This window comes from Sminthopsis crassicaudata, chromosome 3 (assembly GCF_048593235.1).
Source record: "Sminthopsis crassicaudata isolate SCR6 chromosome 3, ASM4859323v1, whole genome shotgun sequence".
NCBI lineage: Eukaryota > Metazoa > Chordata > Mammalia > Dasyuromorphia > Dasyuridae > Sminthopsis > Sminthopsis crassicaudata.
In genome coordinates this window covers 243608527-243630574 of record NC_133619.1, presented here as the reverse complement: position 1 = coordinate 243630574, position 22048 = coordinate 243608527, and the positions used below count along the sequence as shown (strand labels likewise).

At 34.1% G+C, this 22048-nt stretch overlaps 1 protein-coding gene across 1 annotated transcript in view; it reads right to left on the bottom strand.

The window, feature by feature from the left end:
* Window positions 1–22048, bottom strand: part of OCA2 (OCA2 melanosomal transmembrane protein) — a 654184-nt gene that overhangs the window by 441387 nt on the left and 190749 nt on the right. Inside the window, exon 10 of the mRNA XM_074300312.1 lies at window positions 1627–1698. Coding sequence (XP_074156413.1) covers window positions 1627–1698 — 72 coding nt within the window. The remainder of the gene's footprint in view (window positions 1–1626; window positions 1699–22048) is intronic.

Below are 22048 nucleotides of genomic sequence, written 5' to 3'. Positions count from 1 at the left end.
CAATCAGTGTCAGATCCCCAATTTCAAGTCAGAAAGTTCTTACTCCTGGCCCAGAGTTTTATCTCCTGCTATATCTAGCTTTCATTCACGTCTTTCCTTTATACTATATATTTACTGAATCCAGTTGAAACATCTTTTATATTCTTCCCACTACCATGTCTCTAGTACAGAATTCATTATCCCAAGAGTCTCATTGCTGGATCCACTGTCTTCATTTTCTCTCTCCTAAATCCATCATAGATGCTCCTGCCAAATGCATTTCTAAATCATTAATTTCAAGTCATTTCTCCATTAAAAACTCTCCAGTGCTTCCCTTACATAATCTGCCTTCACTTCACCTGCATTTTTTACCTCTTCCTCTACAATAGAGCCATGCCAAGTCAATCTTTCTATTATCTCCTGAGCATATTACATTCATTGCCATTTCAAAAACTTGCCTTTTGGTCTAGTGTACACTTTTACCACTCCTATTCTCTAATCTCTAAAATAATCTTAGCCATCCTCAATGTCAACAGCCTCAAAGCCATGGAACTTCCTTCATGAAGCCTTCTCCTTGAACTCAAACAATTCTTTTGTTCATACCACTTATTCTGATGTTTAATTATACTTAGTTTTGCATTGTTACTAAACTATCATGTGTCTCCAACTAGACTGTAGACATCAAGTAGACAAGAACTATATCTTATATACCTAGAATACTGTATTAGGTATCTTACAGAAACTAAACAAATATTTTTTAAGAATAAATGAAAAGAAAATATGAGATTCAGCAACACCAAATTAAAAAAAGGAACCAGAAAATGAACAACAGAGGAGTAAAGTTTCTTGATTTATAATTAGAAATATCAAATTCACTATATAGAACAAAAAAATTAAGAAATTTTAAAGAAATAATTTAGCAGTCTTCAAAATATCCCTTTGTCATCAGAAAAAGAATGAAAACAGTCACCTAATCTCATGGGTCTCAGTTTCCTCATCTATAAAATTAAGAAGTTGGACTAAATGGCTTCTGGGATATCTTCTAACCCTATATCTAAGAATCTGTGTATCATCTCCTTCATTTGATTTGCCAAACTTTACCCCATTACTCTACCCAATTCTATGTGTGTGATTACATACATAGATTAATCCTTTTAGTTTTTTTGAAAACTAGTAAAACACAGATGGTTTGAATTTAAGCATGTGAACATTCTGCCAAATACTCTGATTTAAAAGACACCCATTTTATGCTTCCACTGTTTAATCCTTATATGATGTTGGACAATTTATTTAGGCCTCCTGGCCTCCTCATATAAAAAATGAAAAGGTTGAACTAGATGGGCTGTGCGGTTCCTTCCAACTCTAGATGTTTGTAGAATCCAATTTATTCTCAACATATGCTTTTTATTTGAATTTAGCCACAGAGAAACTCAACTATGTATAATGTTTTAAAAAACAATTATCACCATACCAATTTCCAAGATCACCAGCTTATGGGAGGGTTATTAGTCTACTGACTAGAAAAAGCTCCAGAAATGACAAGAGGAGGAAAAACTTTTATCTAAAACTGAATTGAATTGTCCCAAAAGTTCCACGTATAACATCTCATCAAGAAATAAGCTAAGCATTTGAAATGTCACAACTTACATCACCAATAACAGCTAACGCTGCTAATGCGGCAAGGGAGCCCAACATTGCTGCCAGAGTTCTGTGAACAATCTGCAATAAAAAAAAAAAAGATAATGTTGGGGGGGAAAATTCCATTCTAATCCATGCAACTAGTCACATAATTGGATTAAACAAGAAACATTTTAATCTGTCTATCATAGTCATCAGTTTTAATACATCATTTTATACCACCTCTGTCAAAAGCCACAGACACTATTATAATCTTTGTAGTAAGGGCTCCTGAAGAAAGCTGCTTCCTTTTACTTAATAATTAAATTTAGTTGCTAACATAGTGGAAGAACTGGATAAAGCATGTTCTATCAGAAAGTCTACACTAAAATGTCATTACTGATTTACAACAATTTAATCCCTAGGCAACTGGAACATTAGTTCTACAAAACAAATCAATTCTGCCCAATTAACTGAAAACGTTATTAAACCAAATGTATATAGCCAAATGCTTGATCTAATTGGGGGTATTCCATGTTATCCCTCGAATCGCACAAGTATCTCTGGTTTTTAATTATTATTCAAATAGAAGTGAAATTTCTAAGTAAAAATCCAGACAAAATTAATAGTAGACAGAAAACCTCATTTGCCACTAATTTTATCAGAACAAGCCTGCTGCAAATGTATTGATAAATGGAGCACCAGCTTCTCAGGGACTCCATTTGTTCCTATGGTGCTATTAGCCTGAAGAGGAAAATGTTCAAAGGCAGCATCTTCATCCAGTTAATTGCTACAATGAAACCAATCTGCTGTGGGTTTTTTTTTCAGTCTGACCCACTTTTTGCAGAACAATATGTACTATCAACAAATAGGCAGACGATCCATTTTTAAACATATATTTGGAAAGGAGAAATGTTGATTGGTTGGTTTTTAGAATAGGGAACCTGAAAGGGCAAAAATATAAGAATAATATTTGCGAAGCTATACAGTATTACTTGTGCCTCAGAAAGCAGGAATGATTTTCATATGTCATTTTTATAATCTCTACCTGAATCCTGACTATTTTTTCTTTCACAGAGCCTTTAGTCAAGTTCACCCTCAGTAGGCATGGTAAATGTCTTAATTTAAGCAGTTGCATTAAAGCTAGGAAATTGGGATTGACACTTCTAATATTTTGTTCACCTAGGCTAAGAACTAGAAATTTAGTGAAAGTCTGTCAGTTGCAGAATGACTAAATAAACTATAATATATGATTTTATGCTAAAAGAAATGACTAGTAGGTTGTTTTCAGGAGGAAAACCACATTTTAAAACATATGAACTGATACGAGAAATGATACATAGAAAGCACATTTAATTCATGCCTTCACTTTCACTGAATATATTGCTATTTCTACCATGGGATCATTATCTTTACTAATAGACTTCCCTCTCTCTTAGAAGTGAGATGAAGAATTTAAGGAATATATTTCCACATTCCCAGTTGTTGTATTCAATAAAATTTTCATAAAGAAAGAGAAACGGAATATTTCCCTATGTGAAAGAGGAAAAATGTGTATCTTGTCAAGAGTAGAAGAAAGTAGAAGAGAGTCACACAAAAGAGGAAGGGAAGAAAAAAGCCAAAAGAGCCAAAAAAAAAAATTGAGGATCTTTCTGAAAAGGAAAAGGCTTGATGCTGAGGAAGAAACAGATGTTTGTTCTTTTAGGAAGAGGTTTCAAATGTATGACCAGTGGTTCTAATGAAGTTCATAACATTCTTGAGTAAAACTCAACCTAATTAAAATGTTCCTTTCTAATTTTAGCATACTGATATATTAACAAAATTTATTAATTATAAACATGCATGATTTTCTAAGCTAACATCCTTAGGACAGCTGGGTGGGTCAATGGATAGAGTATCCCATAGGGGTCTTTTGGTAAGGTATAGAAGCCCCCATTTCTATTTCTATTTGAGTTTAATAGAGTCATAGAATTTATAAAGTAAGATTCCTCTAAAAATCAAAAGGAAAAAAAAGAATAGGAGTGATAAATTAATTTCTACTGAGCGATAATGAGGAAGTTCTTGCTGATCAGATAACAAGAGAGATAGTTGTTATCATTCTGGATCATGCACTCAAGGAAAAGAAGAATACTTACCAAGATTCATCAAAACAGTGAATACAGCACACCCCTAGTAATGCACATGAGTATAAACCATATTGCCAGAAAGAATCTAAATATTGCCACTAATTACAAATTCTTGAGCAAGAACCCAAGGACTATTGGGCACAGGTTTGTTTTCTTCACTGCTGTTTGTTGATAACACAGATGCAGAAGAAAAAATTTGATTTGGAAAGTAAACATATGGCTAAGAAGATGGTATCTAAGAATAGAATTTGGCCTTCTGGAACATAACTTAAAATATAAAGGTGACAGACTCAGCTTGAAGATTAGAATACACCTAACAAAGGCTCATGAAAATGTATTTGCCAGGTGTCTTACAAATCCAATCAAAGAGGACTTTAAATGAAAAAGGATTAAAGAAACAGATAAAACTGTGTATGTATATCCACCAAGCTGGCTATTCTAAAGAGGAGCTGCATGAAAAAATAATCACAGTTGATACACTCATAAATTATGAATAGGCAAAATTCCCAAAAGGAAACCCTTATAAACACACAACGCCTAAAGTTTAGGTAACTAGTTAAAATAAGTAGAATTCATAACACACAGAGAGAAGTTAAACCTTAGAGTTATCACTGAGATTTAGATAAAATCTATACCGATAATGTGTCTCTATATAGCAATTCCCTATTCAAAAGAAATAGGATAGTAAAAGGAGTTGTTGCAGTAACGTTATATATTAAAAAGGTTTAGCAATATGAAAAAATCTAGAAAAGAAAAGAGAAAACCTGGTAAATAGACTGTAGGTAAAAGTACATAAAAAAGTAATTTTATCATTTGAGTATGCTACAGACTTAGAAAGAATTATATATAAGATCAAGAAACACTTCATAAGCCAGAAGAGAAGTGTAATGTAAACATGATGATAACAGATTCCATTTACCTGTACATCTACTGGAGGCCCTCTTCCTCTCCTTCTTCATCTCCCTTTCTCCCTCTCCACCTTCCCCTTGCCCTTTCTTCCTCCCTTCCTTTCTCCCTCCTCTTTTCCTTTCCTTCCTCTCACTTCCTTCCTCCCTTCCTGCCCCTTCTCTCTCCTTCTCTCTCTCTCTCTCTCTCTCTCTCTCTCTCTCTCTCTCTCTCTCTCTCTCTCTCTCTCACACACACACACACACACACACACACACGCACACACACACACACACACACACCCCTTCCCTTTCACCCCAAATATAGAGAAAGTAATTACTTCTTGACTTGTCTCAATATGCTGGAAAGCATCCAGAGGTAACCAAGATACAATAGGATTTTCACCCCATGATATTTGAGGACAAGCTGAAGAAAATGGGAATGATCATCCCAAAAAAGAGAAGAGAAGACTCTAGAGAACATGACAGCATCAATTATCTTAGTGATAATTTCATCTTTCAAAAGTCAGAAGACTATGGATTTTATATATTGGATCTGATTCTCATTAATATATAAAAATGACAATGAATTACATGGAGAGAACTCAGAGAAAGGAACCAGTCTGGTAAAGGTCCTGAGTCCATACCATCATGGAAGGATCAACTGGAAGAAATAGGGATATTTATGATAAAGAAGAAAAGATTCTGGGGGTAATGAGAGCCAGTTTAAGTATAGGAAAGTTTATCAAGTAGAAGAGGAGTTAGATTTATTCTGTTTGGCCTCAGAAAATTAAATCAAGAAAAAGAGATAGAATTCACAAAGAGAATAATTTAGACTTTATTTTGAATAATACCTTTCTAACAATTAGAGCTGTCCCACTTATTAGAGATCTTCAAGCAGAGACTGGATGACTCATTAGATATGTAATAATAGAGTTTCCTTGTGAATGTAAGTTGGAATAGTTCAACACTAAGGCATCCTTCTCACTCTCAAATTCTCTGATATTCATATAGTTCAAGTAGAAAAAAAAATACTCACAAAGTAATTTCATTACTCCTTTTTTGTGGCCCATATCTATACTCAAGTCTCATCAATTCCTTCCAACCTTAGGAATATAGCTTTAAATCTGGAAAGGACCTTAGATACCATCTAATCTCCCTGAAGAACAGTTTAAAACTCATTTCCAAAAAGGCTGCTCTAACAAGAAATCTTAAGTTATATCGGTACTCAAATGAAGAGTCAAATGACAAAAATAAATAAATGACTATTATTTTAAAGCAGAGTTATTATAGCTAAACTGCACTGAAAAGTAGTAAGGACTGATTGAAAATGAGATCCTATCGAATAACTCCCATTAATCTAATCTGGGCTATCTTCAAAAGCTGAATTATCTTACTCTTCAGGAAAGACAGACAATACCTGTCATTGCACATTTCATCTAATAAATGTTTTCTGACTGAATATAATCAAAGAATTGTAAGCACTTCTCTATTATATTAAATAAGATTCTCACTTAGGAAAGATAAAGAGAATCATTGCAGTTGCTTTGAAAATTTCTGACTTCTGTAATAACAAGCCTGAGTTGCTCCAAAAGCATTTAAGATAAAACTTTTCTTTTCTACTAAAATAAATAAATACATAAATAAAGATAAGAAAACTAAAGACCAACCTTGGTCATGTGGAACTAAGGAATAAGGAAAACTGTTCTGTAGATAATGAGTAGGTTGTTTCAGAAGCAATCATGGACATTTCTAAATATCAAGGCTTAAGTAATTGAGTTTTTCTACTACTGAAAATAAAGCAAAGTTATGATAAATGTCAGTAACAATCCTGGGAGGAAAAGGGGGATTCATATGGTTTTGATAAATTTTTAGGATTGAGGTCCTTTTCCTTCACACATGCTAAAAAAATGTAACATGCCTTACCCTAAAGATAAATCCATGAATCTAAAGTGCAAAGTGCTATAAATAATAATCCATAGGAATAAGACAAGTAGATATGATTCACTGTTCTTTACACCCCAAATTAGGAGGAAAACTTGGGCACCACTAAAAAAATTTAGTATGGGACTGTATATTGCATATTGAAATGTTCGCAATTATCAAGAGTAAATTTAAAAAGCAAGTAAATCATTCAACACAAAACTTGGCTGTAAATGTTTTGCCTTTTGTGGTTTGTCTCACGAGAATTTTAAATAAAGTACTCAGGACTTTGATGCAAAAATAGCCTCTTAAAATCTCTGCTGAGATTTTACTTGTTCCAGCTTTACTTGTTTCAGCATTTGCTTTCAACAGTCAGTGCTTCACTCGAGTGCCATGATGTTGGTGCCCATCAACTTAAATTGATAACAAGAGCCTATCTTTCCATTTTTGTGTTTCAAGGGTCCTACTTACTCAAAAATATTAGCCTTTTTTCTCTCCAAAAAAAAAAATTTTTTTGGAAAAACATAGAACTCCTTTTTGGCATAAGCTATGCTTATACAATGCCAAAACAAAAAGAAAAAGCACAAAAATTCTGATCAGACAATGAGTTATTATTACTCACACAGTGCCAAACTAACAGCTCAATGATTTTTCCCTGCTGACTGGTTTTTTGACTAGATACTTTAGCATCATGAGGATATAACCTCACAGAAAAAAGATAGCAGAACTTCCTCAACAACCTCTTCTCCCACCACACACATACACACACACATGCTTTCCCTTCCTTACTCTTCTAGTTTAAAATAATATGTCATGAAAGCACAGAGAAAAAAAAAAATAGAGACCAGAAAGACATTATGAAACTAATAGAATTTGAACTACAGATGAAAAGGTGCTTCTTTTCCACTATTACTGTCTCTTTTGAAAGTAAAAACTATATATTTTTTTTCATTTTTGGGCTCTTGATAAGATTTGTTGAACTGGATTAAATTTGATAAATTGATTCACCTAAGAACTATTGTATCAACTCAAGAGGTTTTCAGACTATCAGCAATGTCATAAAGATTATTTCTGCTTAGCTATATGCTAAATTAGATAATTTCTGAGGTCATTTGAGCTTTGACAATCTAGTATCCCATAAAAATAGGCTACCCAACCCAGTGCAGCTTAATTAAACAATACCTCATGGATCTACTCAAAATTCTTGAAAATTTTCTTTTGTTAATGGACCAGAGACAGAGTAATTTTTAGTTTCTTGCCAAATCCTTATATGTGTTACTTGTAAAGAAGTTCTATTAAAAAGAACTTTAAAATTTTAAGTCCCAAGTTTTACAATTTAATGTAGGGTGGCCTAAAGGTTACTCTGAAAACTTAATGTTCTAGTAATAGAAGTAGTTATTTACATGAACATATTTTTTTCAGTAAGAGATATTCTACCAATTTGGCTAGTCCTTCAAATTTTGTTTACTTGGTTCAAACAAAATAGGTACTGATTTCCTACTTTATGCAAAATTTATTGTATAATGTATAATTAATGCAAAATAAGTCAAAACAAGAGTAAAGTTATTTTCCTAAGAGATTTCATTTTATTTCACAATTGAGGAAGGGTGGGAAGTGTCTGACTTCTGTGATACTAGTCATCTCACTTTCTTGAAGAGAAAAGCTGTAACAGAAGAATCTAGACTTCAGTGGAATGTGTAGTAACTGGCATTTTTCATGTCTAGTGCAAAATTCACAAATGTGACTTGGGCAAGCTGCAAGAAAGTGACCTTAGAGTCAATTTTTTAACATTTAAAGTTAAGTTGCTTTTTACATAATGAAAACACTAAATTAACTTTTTGAATAAATTTCCTTGTGGGGTGAGAATGAAAAGAGAAATTCAGGAACACACAAAAAGGTTAGTCCAATACAAGAAGGAGCTCATTTGGGAGTGAAGGAACTATGGAAGTGAAGATAGGAGAAAGATTATAGAGATAGAAAGATAAAAAGCTAGATCAATAGACAGAGAGATAAGCATACAAAAGTATACAGATACATAAGATGTGTTTTAAAATAAAATGGATACATAAATAGATGAATGGATATTTTTTTGAGTGTTTACTATGTGCTAAGCATAGTGCTAAGTTCTAAGGATGCAAATATCAGCACCCTGCTTTCAGGAAGCTAACATTCTAATGGGAGATAACCACCCTAAAAAAAGAATTTTAAAAGGAGGTAGGGAAAGGCTGCATGGTATGGGGATAGACTTGAATTTCTAATCTCCATAGCATCTCTCTCAAAGCAAATGCTACATCTATATGTGTATGTATATTGGAGTGTGGGTGGGTGGGTGGGTGTGGGTGTATTCCACAAATATATTTGATAAACATACATTGTCTCCCTCATTAGACTTGAAGAAAGGAGCTGTTAAATTTTTTTGTCTTTGTTTCAGCAGCACCAAGGCCAGTGCTCAACACACTGTGGTTATTTAACAGATACTTGATTGAAAACCTACCTAAAACAGACCATCTAATAAGAATATGAGACTGATGATCCTATAATGCTATCTATAAGCAATATACCATGAGAGATGATCAACTGGGGAGAGAAATGTGGATCTTTCACTGGGCAAATTGGTGAAAACATTTCTGACAGAGCACTAAAGTCACTTTAGACAAGAAACAATGTGGGGGTTCTTTTGGTATCTGGCGGCTGTTTTTTAAATAGCTTTGTTTCAACACAGCTGTGTTTTCAGCATCATATCAACTATTAGCTCCCAAAACAATATTATCTAAGGCATGTGTAATTACAATGGTAACCTCTGAATGCAAAAGGCTTTGACTAAACTTCAATATTTCTTAATCTAGAATATGAATCAAACTCATTTTATAGCCATTCAGTTAGTGGGAAGAACTAATGCATTTTTCACTCAGGTGAAATGAACATATTTCAAGAATTATATGCCCAGTTACACATCTGGTTTAATTACCAGTGTATCTTTTGATTATCCAATTGCTCTGAACACATGTAGAAGAAACATAACTGTCCTCATCATTATTACTTGCTTTTCTAAATATCTTATATTTCTTCTGGTACTCATCTTCCCAAAGTTCTATACAGCCAAGTACAGCACATACAAAAGTACATACAAAAAAAGTTTTATCTTAAATGAATGAATAATTAAAAGAGGATTGGAATCTGATTTTAGGCCTGTCCACTAATCTGGCATGCAGCTTGGACAAATAAGTTAATAATAAAAGCTATACAGGTCTTCAAATTTTACAGTGTTTTCTTTCTAATAAGTTTGTGAAATAGGCAATCCAAATGATAATCCTATGTACCTGGTGATAAAACTGAGATTCACAGAGCTTAAATGACATGCTCAAAGCAATACAATAAGGTATCAAACCAGAAACTGAATTCAGGTCTCTCATGACTCAAAACGCAAAGATTTTTCTGCTATATTAGAGCATCTCCCATTATCTTTTTAGGCCTTAGTTTCCTAATACTTACAATGAAAACCTTAGACTAGTTATAGCTATGTTCCTTCCAGTTCCAAAATTCTGGGTCCATATTTAAAGAAAACTTAGAAATAGAGCTAAAATCTCAGCCAAGACTGTGAAAAAGTAAGATTTGTTAAAGTGGTAGCTTTCTAATTAAATTCTCATGATCTTTAATTCTTTTTTTTCCCATAACATGAGATCTACAAATATTTGATGGCCCAAGGGTCCAGTGGAGTGTGAGAGGTGAAAATTTTCCCAAACCAAAAAAGAACAGCAGCATAGATATACTTATCCTCTGCTGCAGTTCCATTTTATTTATGTGTCAAGGGAGTTTCTAAAAGCTCAAATGTAATATTGAGTTAAGGAGGGTGGGTAAAAGAAACATTTTTAACCACTTCTCAATTTCCTGTTATGCCTTCAAGCCTCTCAAGTCTATAAGCATGAAATGGGAAGATTTGAAGATGCATAAATGATTTTTTAAAAATATTTTCTGTTCAGTCCAGAAATAGAAAAAAATCCTGGCTTATGTCATGTTGGCACTTCCTCTCCTATTCCATCTGGAATCTTGACATGAAGAGGGGAAAGATGTTTGCATAAGGCAGGAACAAAAAAAAAGATAAAATTAATTCATTTGTGGAGAAAGTTAGTATTTCAGATTTATTTGATAATTTTCATCATGTTGCATGTTCCATGTTCCCCTAATCTTATGCTAATGAACCCTTATCCCTCAACAATGATGATGATGATGAAGATGGTGATGATGATATTTTCTCTTTGTTATATAAAACGGATACCACAGTGAATTCAGCATGAACTGTTTAAGCACTAAGTGATTAATTTACACTAGTATATCCAATCCTTTTCTTTGAGCCAGTTAAAAACAACACACATTTAACAAGCATTTAGGTCGGGTAAAAGATTTGCTGAATAATGGAATCTCAAATTAGGAAAGGATTTCAAAAACCCAGTAGCACAATCTATACCTTCACAATAAAGTCCTATATAACATACCAGATGTGCCATTTGCCTTTCATTTGAACATGTCCAGTGAAGGAAAACTAACTTTTGCATATGTGGAATGAGTTTCATAAAATAAAAACATAACTAGGTTTTAGGAATTTAGGAATTGAGCCTTATCTTATCATCAGCAACATGCTTTAACCAACTAAGGTCGCAAAATCTTCATTATAAATTAATATGAATGAATTAAAAGCATTTACTAAGTGCTTACACTCTGTCAAGGACTGGGTTAAGTATTAGTTATACCAAAAAAAAAAAAAAAGAAACAAAAAAAGACATTATCTGGCCTCAAATAGCTTACACTGTAAAATAGTAGCCAGGGAAAATGTTCTGGTCTGTAAAGTTATTTAGATGGTAAGTGGAAGAATAGAACAATATGTTACTCATGCCTTTCTAGAAGCAATGGTAGTGTTGATGGGAGTACAGTTCTCAGAACAAGAGGTACAAAGTATGATAATAGGATGGGAAAGAGGGAGTGTATGTGCATTTGTGTATACATGTGTGTGTGTGTGTGTGTGTGTGTGTGTGTGTGTGTGTGTGTGTGTGTGTGTGTGTAGGGTGGAGTTTAGCTTTCTGAAAAACTAGAAATGAAAGAATATTGCCTGGTCTGGTACCTGCTAAAACAGTTAGGTCTTACAAATCTGGAAAGTCTGGCCTCTCAGTGGGAGTTGTGATTTCTTTGAGAGCATGACCTCTAAAGATCCATTTGAAAAGTATAGCAGCAGACTGAAAAATGGTCAAAGTTAAATGGACTGAATAGGGTTAAGGCTTGCTAGCTATAGTGTCATCATGAGGTAGGGTAGTAAGGTAGTAAGAAAGAAGATCTAAATTGAATTTTAGATCTACAACTTATTAGCTATGACTGAGCAAATCAATGAAAGTTTCTACCACTCATCTGTAAAATGAGGATAATGATTCAATTCATAGATCATATAAGAGAATTGCATAAAGCCTTTTGTAATTATAATGCCCCATATAAGTGTAATTATTATTGCTAAAGATGTATCAAAGAAAAACAAGAATAATCAAAAGAAAACCAGAAGTAATGGAGTGACTTTCTTGCCATTTTCTACATCTGACCAGATCTCTATTCAGACAAATAACCTGATCATCCATGGAGGACCAAGAGCAAGAACTATAATCTGGGACTTTTCAGCACCAGGGTCAGAGCCTTATTTTCTTTGGGCTACAAGTAGCAGAATAAAATCCATACTCTACTTAATGAATACTAAATTTGCTCCACCCCACGAGGTAAATTATCTTTTGAACCTTATTTTCCATCAGGATAATCTTATTGGGAGGGGGAGGGGGCAGGAGAGACAGCAAACTCATTTACAACTCCAAGTTTTTGTTCATTCTGTGCCTCTTCCCCCTTTTATGCTTTACTCATTTCCTCTTTTCAAAATCTTACCCTTCTTTTAAGGCCCAATTCTTTTCTAGTGGCTCCATTGAAGTTTTCTCTGGCTACTCCAGTCAAGGAATTTCTCCCTCCCCAAATTCCTAGAGCACTTTACTATCTATATTACTCATTTAGCACTTAATAATTTGTGGCTTTGGAATGTTATTTAACTAACACTTGCTTCTACCGGAAATTTGTGGTTCTGTTACTGGTTATGTGGGCATGAGCATGAGTTATACCCTATATAACTATCTAACATTTTAAGACACAAAGGAAAATCTTTAATGGTAGAGGGAATTCCTTACCTACACAAGTGAAACCACATGTTTGGAGATAGAAACACACATATGTACAAATGTGTATGTATATACACATGACTATGCATGTGTACATAAACATACATGCATATAAATGTATATGCACAGTATATCCATGTGCATGGATATATGCCCATGCCCTGTTTATGTAAACACATATGAACTGTGTGGGTGTGCACATGTATACGTGTCTAGACACATAACTATGTTTGTGGTGCTCATTTATGTACACATATGTGCACATATTTACAATCTATATATATATATATGTATATATGTTATATATGAAGTAATATTAAGTTATTTATATAGTGCTTTATGGCTTACAAAACACTTTCCTCCCAATTATGGGAGATAAGTAATATGGTGATTATTATCCCCATTTTAGAGCTGAAGAAATTTAAATTCAGTAAATTGTCTACACTTACAGAGATATGAAGTATGGGTTGCCAGTTCCCAGCCCTCTTTCTGCTCTAACATACTGTTTTTCATAAGTAATCCTTTCTCTAAAGTAAATGGTAATGATAAATGTCTTATTTTATATGACATTATTTTGCACTGCACTATTCTAAGCTGTGAATAGTACAGAGCATAAAGATCTTTGTAAATCAATATATAAGTTCAAGTCCTATCAAGTCCTACCTCTGGCACTTTACTAGCTGTGTGACCAGTACCAAATTATTTAGCCCCTGTAAACATTCGTTTGCTCGTTTGAAAATTAGGAGAAAGAACTCGATGGCCTCTGAAGTCCCTTCTACCTTTAAATCTCTGTGCTTATGAAAATATTTGCTGATTAAATCAATCAAATAGGGAGTGTTAGATCAAATTAATACTGACCCAAACGCAAAAATTCCAGGTGAGAATGTATACAAACAAGCTTGGAAAACCAGTTTAGAAAGTAAAACACCAGTCTCATCTCCATCTCCTTTTTTGAAATGCTATAATGAAATTTATCTGAATTTTATTTTTGGTTGTCTTAGTAATTACAAATTCACAGAATCTAGTAGGAGACAGTAAAAAGGAAAGAAGAATGCCACAGCACCATCAATTACTAGCACTAGGAGATCTAGAAGCAATTTCAGTGTAGCCTTTCATTTTATGGATGTAAAAATAAAAAACATAAAAAGATCCAACTTCACAGAGTCATCTATAAAATGATAAGCCTAAACTAGATAACTTCTAAAGTTCCTTCCAGCTCTAAATTTCTGCAATCTGACAAATTTTAATTTTTTTGATCTAAGGAGGAAACTGTATGTAGCCTATTTCTAAATGTGTTTTTATAATTCTATTAGCTTAATTTATCTAATTAAACCAGTTACTATAAAAAAAGCTCTTTTATCCTATCATAGTAAATTTCTAAAACAAGTTGTATTTAATTTTTAAAAGTTCTTTTTAAAGTCATCAAAGAAAAAATTATTTCAAAATTGTGCCTTAATGCTTGCTAATGCATTTGACATTAAAATCAGTGAAAGCTTTGTAGAAAATAGCAAATTATGAGCATCACTGCAATTTTCTAAGATCTGTACATAAACATAGCCAACTAAGAGGTGTCAAATCATTTTAGAAATAGCTCTACAATTTCTGACCCTTATCATTTTTTCACTGTTATGCATGGCATGGAACAGAATTCTAAAATAACTTTGGATTTAGTCTAAAAATCGGGCTTTTGTCATTGTGTGCATTGATGTGGCATCTTTATAAAGTGCTAATTCTTATTACTACTCTTAAAAATTATTCCTAAAATATGTTTCAGAAAGCCAAAGATCCACATGGGGTATTGCAGCCTCAAAGAATTTTTTGAATGGGCAAGGCCATTTGACTTCTAATTGGCACAGCTGAAAATACATCCTGTAAGAGGAGTCTTTATCTCTTAAAATCTATGTCTTCTAAGCAATAGCTCAACGAATTTCATAAAGTCTGCAAAACTATGCTAACATGTTCCAGCTAACTATATAAGCACTGTCAAATAATTTTGTTAAATAAATACTGTTGTTATTATGTTGATATATTCTCCTATTTATTTTGGTTCTCTCACTTTTACTTCCTGTGTGAGCTTTAAGAAGTTACTTAGCTTCTTTAAGACTCACTTTCTTTATCTGTAAAATAAGAAGTGTTGGACTAGATGTCTTCTCATATTCCCATTAGTTCTAAATCTATGTGATCTATAATATACACAGTGAAGTTGTTGGATTAGGTGGTATCTAAGAAATTTTACTACTCTAAATTCTATTATTCTGGAATCCTATTTGTATGAAAAATGAAAAATTGGTAAAGATGATTCAAACAATAGTCTTTCCTAGACACCAATGTTTTTCAATTAAATTATGACATACTTCCAATAAATGATCTTCCTGTTGAGTCCAAGACATTTTTGACAAGCCAAAAAACATGATGAATTTTTCTTTAATTATTTAAATATGAAGTTACCTAAATAAGCCAAGTCTTTCTCCACCTCTGCTAAAAGAACATAAAGGCTCATCTCTAAAAAAATATATGCACAAATTTCCCTAATCACAAACATCTAAGAAAATCTGGAGTGGAGATGAGAGGGAAGAAGTCCTGCTTATTTTAAACCAGATGGATATCCCTTTTTAAAAGTTTTATTCATACACTCATGTATTTACTTTTTTGACTGGCAATTAACCTTTCTTCTTCAAATGTAATTCCATTTGTAGTGATATTATCCTCCAAATAAAACTCTCTAATGCCACTATAGCAAACCTTCCTCTCCCTCTCTCTCTCTCTCTCTTTCTCTCTCTCTCTCTTTCTCTTTCTCTCTTTCTCTCTCTCTCTCTTTCTCTCTCTCTCTCTTTCTCTCTCTCTCTCTCTTTCTCTCTCTCTCTCTCTCTCTCTCTCTCTCTCTCTCTCTCTCTCTCTCTCTCTCTCTCTCTCTCTCTCTCTTTCTCTCTTTTTTTTTCTTAAAGACTTTAAAAGGTTAGTTAATGGAGATAAAGCATAGAAAATGCAGGTTTATAATGCTGTCTATTGCTTTAGGCAGTCACTGTTTCCGGTTCTCTTTCCATTGATCATTATGGAGAGTTATGATGTTATTGAAAGTATTTTTGTAGAAAGAATATCACTAAAATCAAATATCTTTTTTTCAAAACATCCTGGGGCAAAAAACTTAGAGGAGAGGGGAAAGAGAGAGAGAGAGGAGAGAGAGGAAAGAGCAACAGGGAGGAGGGCAAAGAAAAAGGGGGAAAGAGAGAGAGGGAAAGAGAGGGAGAGAAGGAGAGGGGGAGGGAGAGACACACTGAAAGAGAACTAGAGACAGAAAGATAGAGAAGAGGGAGAGAGAGGAGAATGGAGGAGCAGAAGAAAGGGAAAGAAAGAAGGTGAGATGGAAGGAAAAAGGGGAGGAAAAGACAGAAGGTAGGGAAGGAGATAGAGGATGGATTCACTTCATCTTTATAATGCAAAAGCCTCAAAGAGGCATTGGAGGGAAGGGGAGAATGAAAAGATTTTCACACACACACACACACACACACACGCACATGCACACGCACAGAGAGAGAGAGAGAGAGAGAGAGAGAGAGAGAGAGAGAGAGAAAGAGAGAGAGAAAGAGAGAGAGAGAGGGAGAGAGAGAGAGTAAATCTCTCTTAAATATGATGGTTTTGATTCTTGAAACAGCAGTCGTAAATTCCTTTCACCTCTAATACTCATACCTAAGTAATAAATAAGAAGTGCATGGTAATGCTGTTAAAAATGAGAAGAGACTAAATGTCACAGATATTTTCCAAATGATTAATTAACTACTCATGGAAAGGTTGAACAGAGAATCAACATTATATATGATGTATGTGTAATATGAAAGGCTGGAGGAGATTTAAGCAAACCATTCAGTTTAGGCTTTTTCTCCCTTTAGTCAGGAAAGGAATTTTTTTAATCCCCATTTCACAGATGAGGCATTATTCAATGGATAGTAACCTGTTGTTGGAAAGAGGAGATAATTAAACTCATATCTTCTGTCACCCTGGACAGTGTACTTTCCTGTGCACCCCCATGTCATTACTCTTTTCTCATAATTCTTATGTTCTTTCAATTAAATTATTTTAATTGCTCTCTTTTGCAATTTCTCCAACTTCTCCATATGCCTCGTTAGTTGATACACACAGAAGCAGCTGTCCTGTCAATAATGCTGTCTGTTTAATTCTCAATTCTACAGTCTAGTTTTATTCAATTGTTTCTTGTTGGGGGAGAGGGGGTCTTCTCTAATCAGACAACAAGGAATGTTCTGCTTCCTACCTTTTTTATATCTCTTAATACTTAGCACAGTACTGACCACAGAGAAGCTATTTGTATGCCACTGATTGAATAGATTGAATAAACATTAGAAAATATAGTCAAATTACAAATGAATTCCTTTACAAAATTTAACAATATTGCCTCAGAAATTCTCAGTATTAGTATGTCAAAAAGTAAAGTTAGTCTTATGTATTTATTTATACATTTGCAATGATATAAGCTCCTTAACACATAAATATCTTCAAATGTTAAACACTTTGAAAGGTTTATACATAATTAATTGATTTAAACTATTTCCCCCTCATATGAGCAAGCAATTGCTAGACACGAGTTCTCTTCATTCCCCAGATAAATCTCACATTTTCCTGTCCCTGTGACTCTGCTCAACTGTTACCTCTCTTAGGAATATCATTTCTTCCATTCTACTCCTAACTCTCTCTATCAAAACCTTTCCCTTTCTTTAAGGTCTAACATATAAGTTTTTTCTGATTTCCTGAATCAAACTGCTCTTTCCTTACTCTGAAATCCCCAAAATATTTTGTTGCTTGTCACATTACCAATTAATTCTACCTTGTGTTATAGTTACTATATTCTTGTTCTTATTCCTGTTCCTGCATTAGAGTTTCCTCTAATTGCCTGGGCTAATGTTACACTCAGAATTTCTCTCTGCCCTAGCTCCCTTGAGGAAGAGATGGACTGGCAATAGTCCAGAAGATAAAGATAAGCCACTTATATTATCAATCTTCCATCTAGTTTGAGTATAGATTTAAGATCTCTCAGTGGGACAATGATCTGTGCTTTATTATCACCTTTGATATGAATAGCATCTCTTAAAACATCCTAAGCTTGGTTTTTTAAAGCAGTCACATCATTGTCCAGCATTGCAGGAAGCACTTTACAAATATTATCTCATTTGGTCTTCATCACCACACAATGGTAGATGATGTTATTATGTAGTTGAAGAAACTGAGTCAGACAGAAATTAAGTTTGTGTGTCCAGGCACACAGATAGTAAGTACCATATCTACCAAGTGATGAATATTTTGCCTCCAGCATTTTTCAAAAATCTTTTTATTAAATGGACTATGGGATTATGATCTGTGTTAGGAAAAGATGTATTCCCCAGTTGTAAAGGCATTCATTCTTTGTTGTTGTTGATTCATTTCAATCATGGCTGGTTCTTTGTGAACTATTTGGGTTTTATTGTCAAAGTACTGGAGTGATTTTTCCTTTCCTTTTTCATTTTACAGATGAGGATACTGATATAAACAGAGTTAATCAACTTGCCTAGGATCACATGACTAGTGCCTGAGATCACATTTGAATTCACAAAGACGAGTCTTCTGGATTCTAAGTACAGCACTTTATCCACTGTGTCATCTAATGTGGGCAAAGGGTTTGCCTAGGTAACAGGGGGGAGGGAATATGAAGAAATGTATGATGCTTTACAGGAAGAACAAGAGAACTCTAATCTGCCTATTAACCATCTTTTCCTCATACTACCTCATATTTATTTTATTTTACTCATTTTCTCCGAAGAAATAATCTTAATTTTTCTTGACTGGACAGGCATAGAGAAGGGTCAATGAAGAAAATCCTTACCTAATATAGTTGAGTATCTGCTCTAGATCTTAGAGAGTAAATAGCTGGATCTCATAAAAAGGGGAGTGAAGGTATAGAATTCAGATTCTTTTTTCCTACTATCTCCATCTCTACTGTCAAGAAATTTGCCAAGATTTCCCTTGTCTTAATTCCCCACACACATTGGACTCTTAATATCCCTTCTGGCTATTGTCTTATATCACTCTCTGTTTTAAAGCCAAATTCCAGCAAAAGAAAATCTGTAGTCCCACAGACTAGATATATAGCAGAAAGTGACAAGAAATGGACATGTAATTTCACTTATTTAAGGAATTCCCAGATGAAGAAACTCCCTCTATCAAGCTAGGTTGATCCTTTCCCTACAAAATACAGTTATCTGAATACAGATTGAAAGATATTACTTTTTACTTTCTTTTTTCTTTCTTTCTCTTCCTTGTACAAAATAACTAATAATGGATTTTTACATGATTGTACATGTATAACCTATGTTAAATTGTTCACTTTCTTAGGGACAAGGAGGAAAGAAAGAAGGGACAAAATTTGAAATTCAAAACATTTTTCAAAAAGTTTAAAAAATTATAACATTTTTTAAAAATGAATAAATACCAATTAATTATAATGAAGAAATAAAAGAATTGATTTGCTCAGGGTCACAGGCTTTGAATACAGACCTACTCTTTATCTTGGCAAATTTATTGGCAGGAGAAATTGAAATAGTAGAGAGAAGATTCTGAAATCTTTCCATCCACTCCTATTCTTTCTTTAGTGAGCTTCATTTGGTCACTCCCTAATTTTCCTCCAAATAAAGTAAGTATGGGGAATGACAGCCTACATTATAGGAAATGAAGTATTCTAAGATTCCATTTTTAAATGATTGCATTATTTGAATGAAAGGCAGTGTTTCCTAGTGGAGTGAGAGCTGGCTTTGTTGAGTGAAAGACCTATGTTTAATCACTGCCTCTGACAAGTATAATTTGTATGATCCTGATCAGGTCATTTCAACTCGAGGTGCTCACATACAACTTTCTAAGACTTCCGGTAGCAGAGTAGTTGACAATCTGCAGTGGTAGAAGTTTCCTTACACCGATGAAATAATGGGCCTAATCAAAAATAAAAATATTCTTCAATGTTGAGATGTTTTAGAAATCAAATCATAGCCCTGGATTAAATTAATTTGATGATCTGAGGCCTAGTTCAATCTGAGAGAGTAAACAAAATTATTAGGAACATCCATCCACTTGGAAATTCTGAAAACATTTTTTTCTTCTAAGAGGGTGGATATTAGACAACAAAAAATCAAATGGACTCATCTGCCCTTAGGTTGAAAAGATCAGATTAGATATGTCTTAATAAGACTTTTTTTTTCTTTCTAAAATCATTCTGAGGAAGAAAAGCAAGTACTTCTTTTTAGTTATAATGTATCTGTTTTTGAACAGCAAGCAGCACCCTCCAGTGGTAATACATAACCCAGATTAGTTTCCTCCCAGAACAATGCAGGTTGGCAGTTTGAGGCCAGATTCTGTTTTCTGTTATCTCTAGATCTGGTCAGGTCCACATACCTGACACATTTCTCTTTATTCTCACAGGGCTACCTGTGATGCTACAGAAAAAGTGGAAGAATGAAAAAACCAATAATTTGGGAATTATCGCATGAAATATCAGCTAATAATGAAATAACAAAAGATTTAAAACATTGAAATGAGTGTTATGCTACAGTTATAGCATTTGAGGCTAAAGGAAGCCTTAAGCTCTACCTCTCATTTTATAAAATGGGGAATTGAGGTTCCAAAAACTTATGTTATTTGTCTCTGATAACCCAGTTCTGGAAGTGGCAGAGTTGTGACTAAATACATTGAATTCCTAAAAAGACTTCGCCAATATAGTCTAACCTTGTTATTTTACAAAGAAAATTGGGAGTAAAGAAGTGGCTTATCATATAGATAGAAAGCTATAAGAAAGGTAATCAAATAAGGTAGAAAGTCATATAGGTAGAAAGGTAGCCAGGAATAAAACCCTGTCCTCTGACTCCTAATCCTTATCTCTTTGTCCTACACCATGCAGAAAGGAACTAATTCAGAAACAAAAATTAGTAATAGCTAATCTTTTATACAGTGCTTTAAAGTTTGCAAATATGAAATAAGTGCTATTGTTGTCATTTTGCAGATGAGAAAACTGAGGCTGAAAGTCATTAAGTAATTTTCTTGGAGTCACACAGCTAATAAGTATCTGAGGTAGAATTTAAGGGTAGATGTTTTTGATTCCCCATGAAGAGTTCTAGCCACTCAACTTAGCTAACATTCTCTATAATCACTCCAGAGTCCAGGTGTTTTGCTCCCATGAAACAATTTTCTCTGTTTTCTGTATTTTTGTGGCCACACTACCATCAGAACTTCCAACTTCATGTTCATTTGGTACAGATATTATCCCCTCTCTGCTGTTGTTCCTGTCATGTCTGACTCTTCATGACCCCATTTGGGGTTTTGTTGGCAAAGATCCTGGAGTTAATGGCTCATTTTGCAGAACTGAGGCAAACAGGATTACATGACTTGCCCAGGATCACACAGCTAGTGCCCAAGGCCAGATTGGAACTCAAGAAAATGAATCCTCTCAATGGGAGACCTCCTAACGGCTCCATCCCCTCTCTATCAAATCCCAATAGAAATCCCTATGTAATCGGTTCATGGAAGCTTGTAGGAATAGCTACATTCAACAAAAGATCTGTTAAAACTTCACTTAAAATACTTGGCATGGCAGGAAACTGGAGAAAATCAAAATTGGAAGCAGAGGAAATTTTCCCCTGATCCTATAGATATGAAATTTATTAAGAAAAATAATAGATTGAAAAGAAAGGGACTTATGCCCTAAGATTTTCCTTCAATCTTTTCCTAATAGCCAATGTTCCTTTTTTTCTTCACCTCCAACACATTAAAAAAACTCCCTTTGCCTGTATTTCATCCACAGGCCATTTCCAAAGGGGCTTCCACAAGTCCCAGCCCTCCTTTTCCCACTTCTAGGACCTACTCAAATGTAACTTCAATTTACCACCAGCTTTCCAATCTTCTTGTATCTTGTCACTGACTGAAACTCAAAACAAACTATTTCCACGTTATTCATTGCCAAATTATATGCTGCTAATACAGTAAACACTTCATAAGTATTCCTTTCCTTCCCAATCCTCTTTTCCTAGGCAGACTATGCCTAGTTAATGAAAGGAGACAGTTTATAAGAAATTTCACAGAGAAGCTCATTGAACTGAAGAGGAAGGTGTTGGATAATGTGTTGGTTCCTGAAACATCCTCTCAGGTGTCAGTGTCAATATATACTATGTAGTGACAATGAATGTTAACATTTAGATGGAAAACTGGTAATTTATCCTTTTCTCTTCAGCTGTTAGGGGAATTGGACTCAGTCTAGCCTGGAAATAGAAAAGAAAACTTACTGCTGTGAATTTTG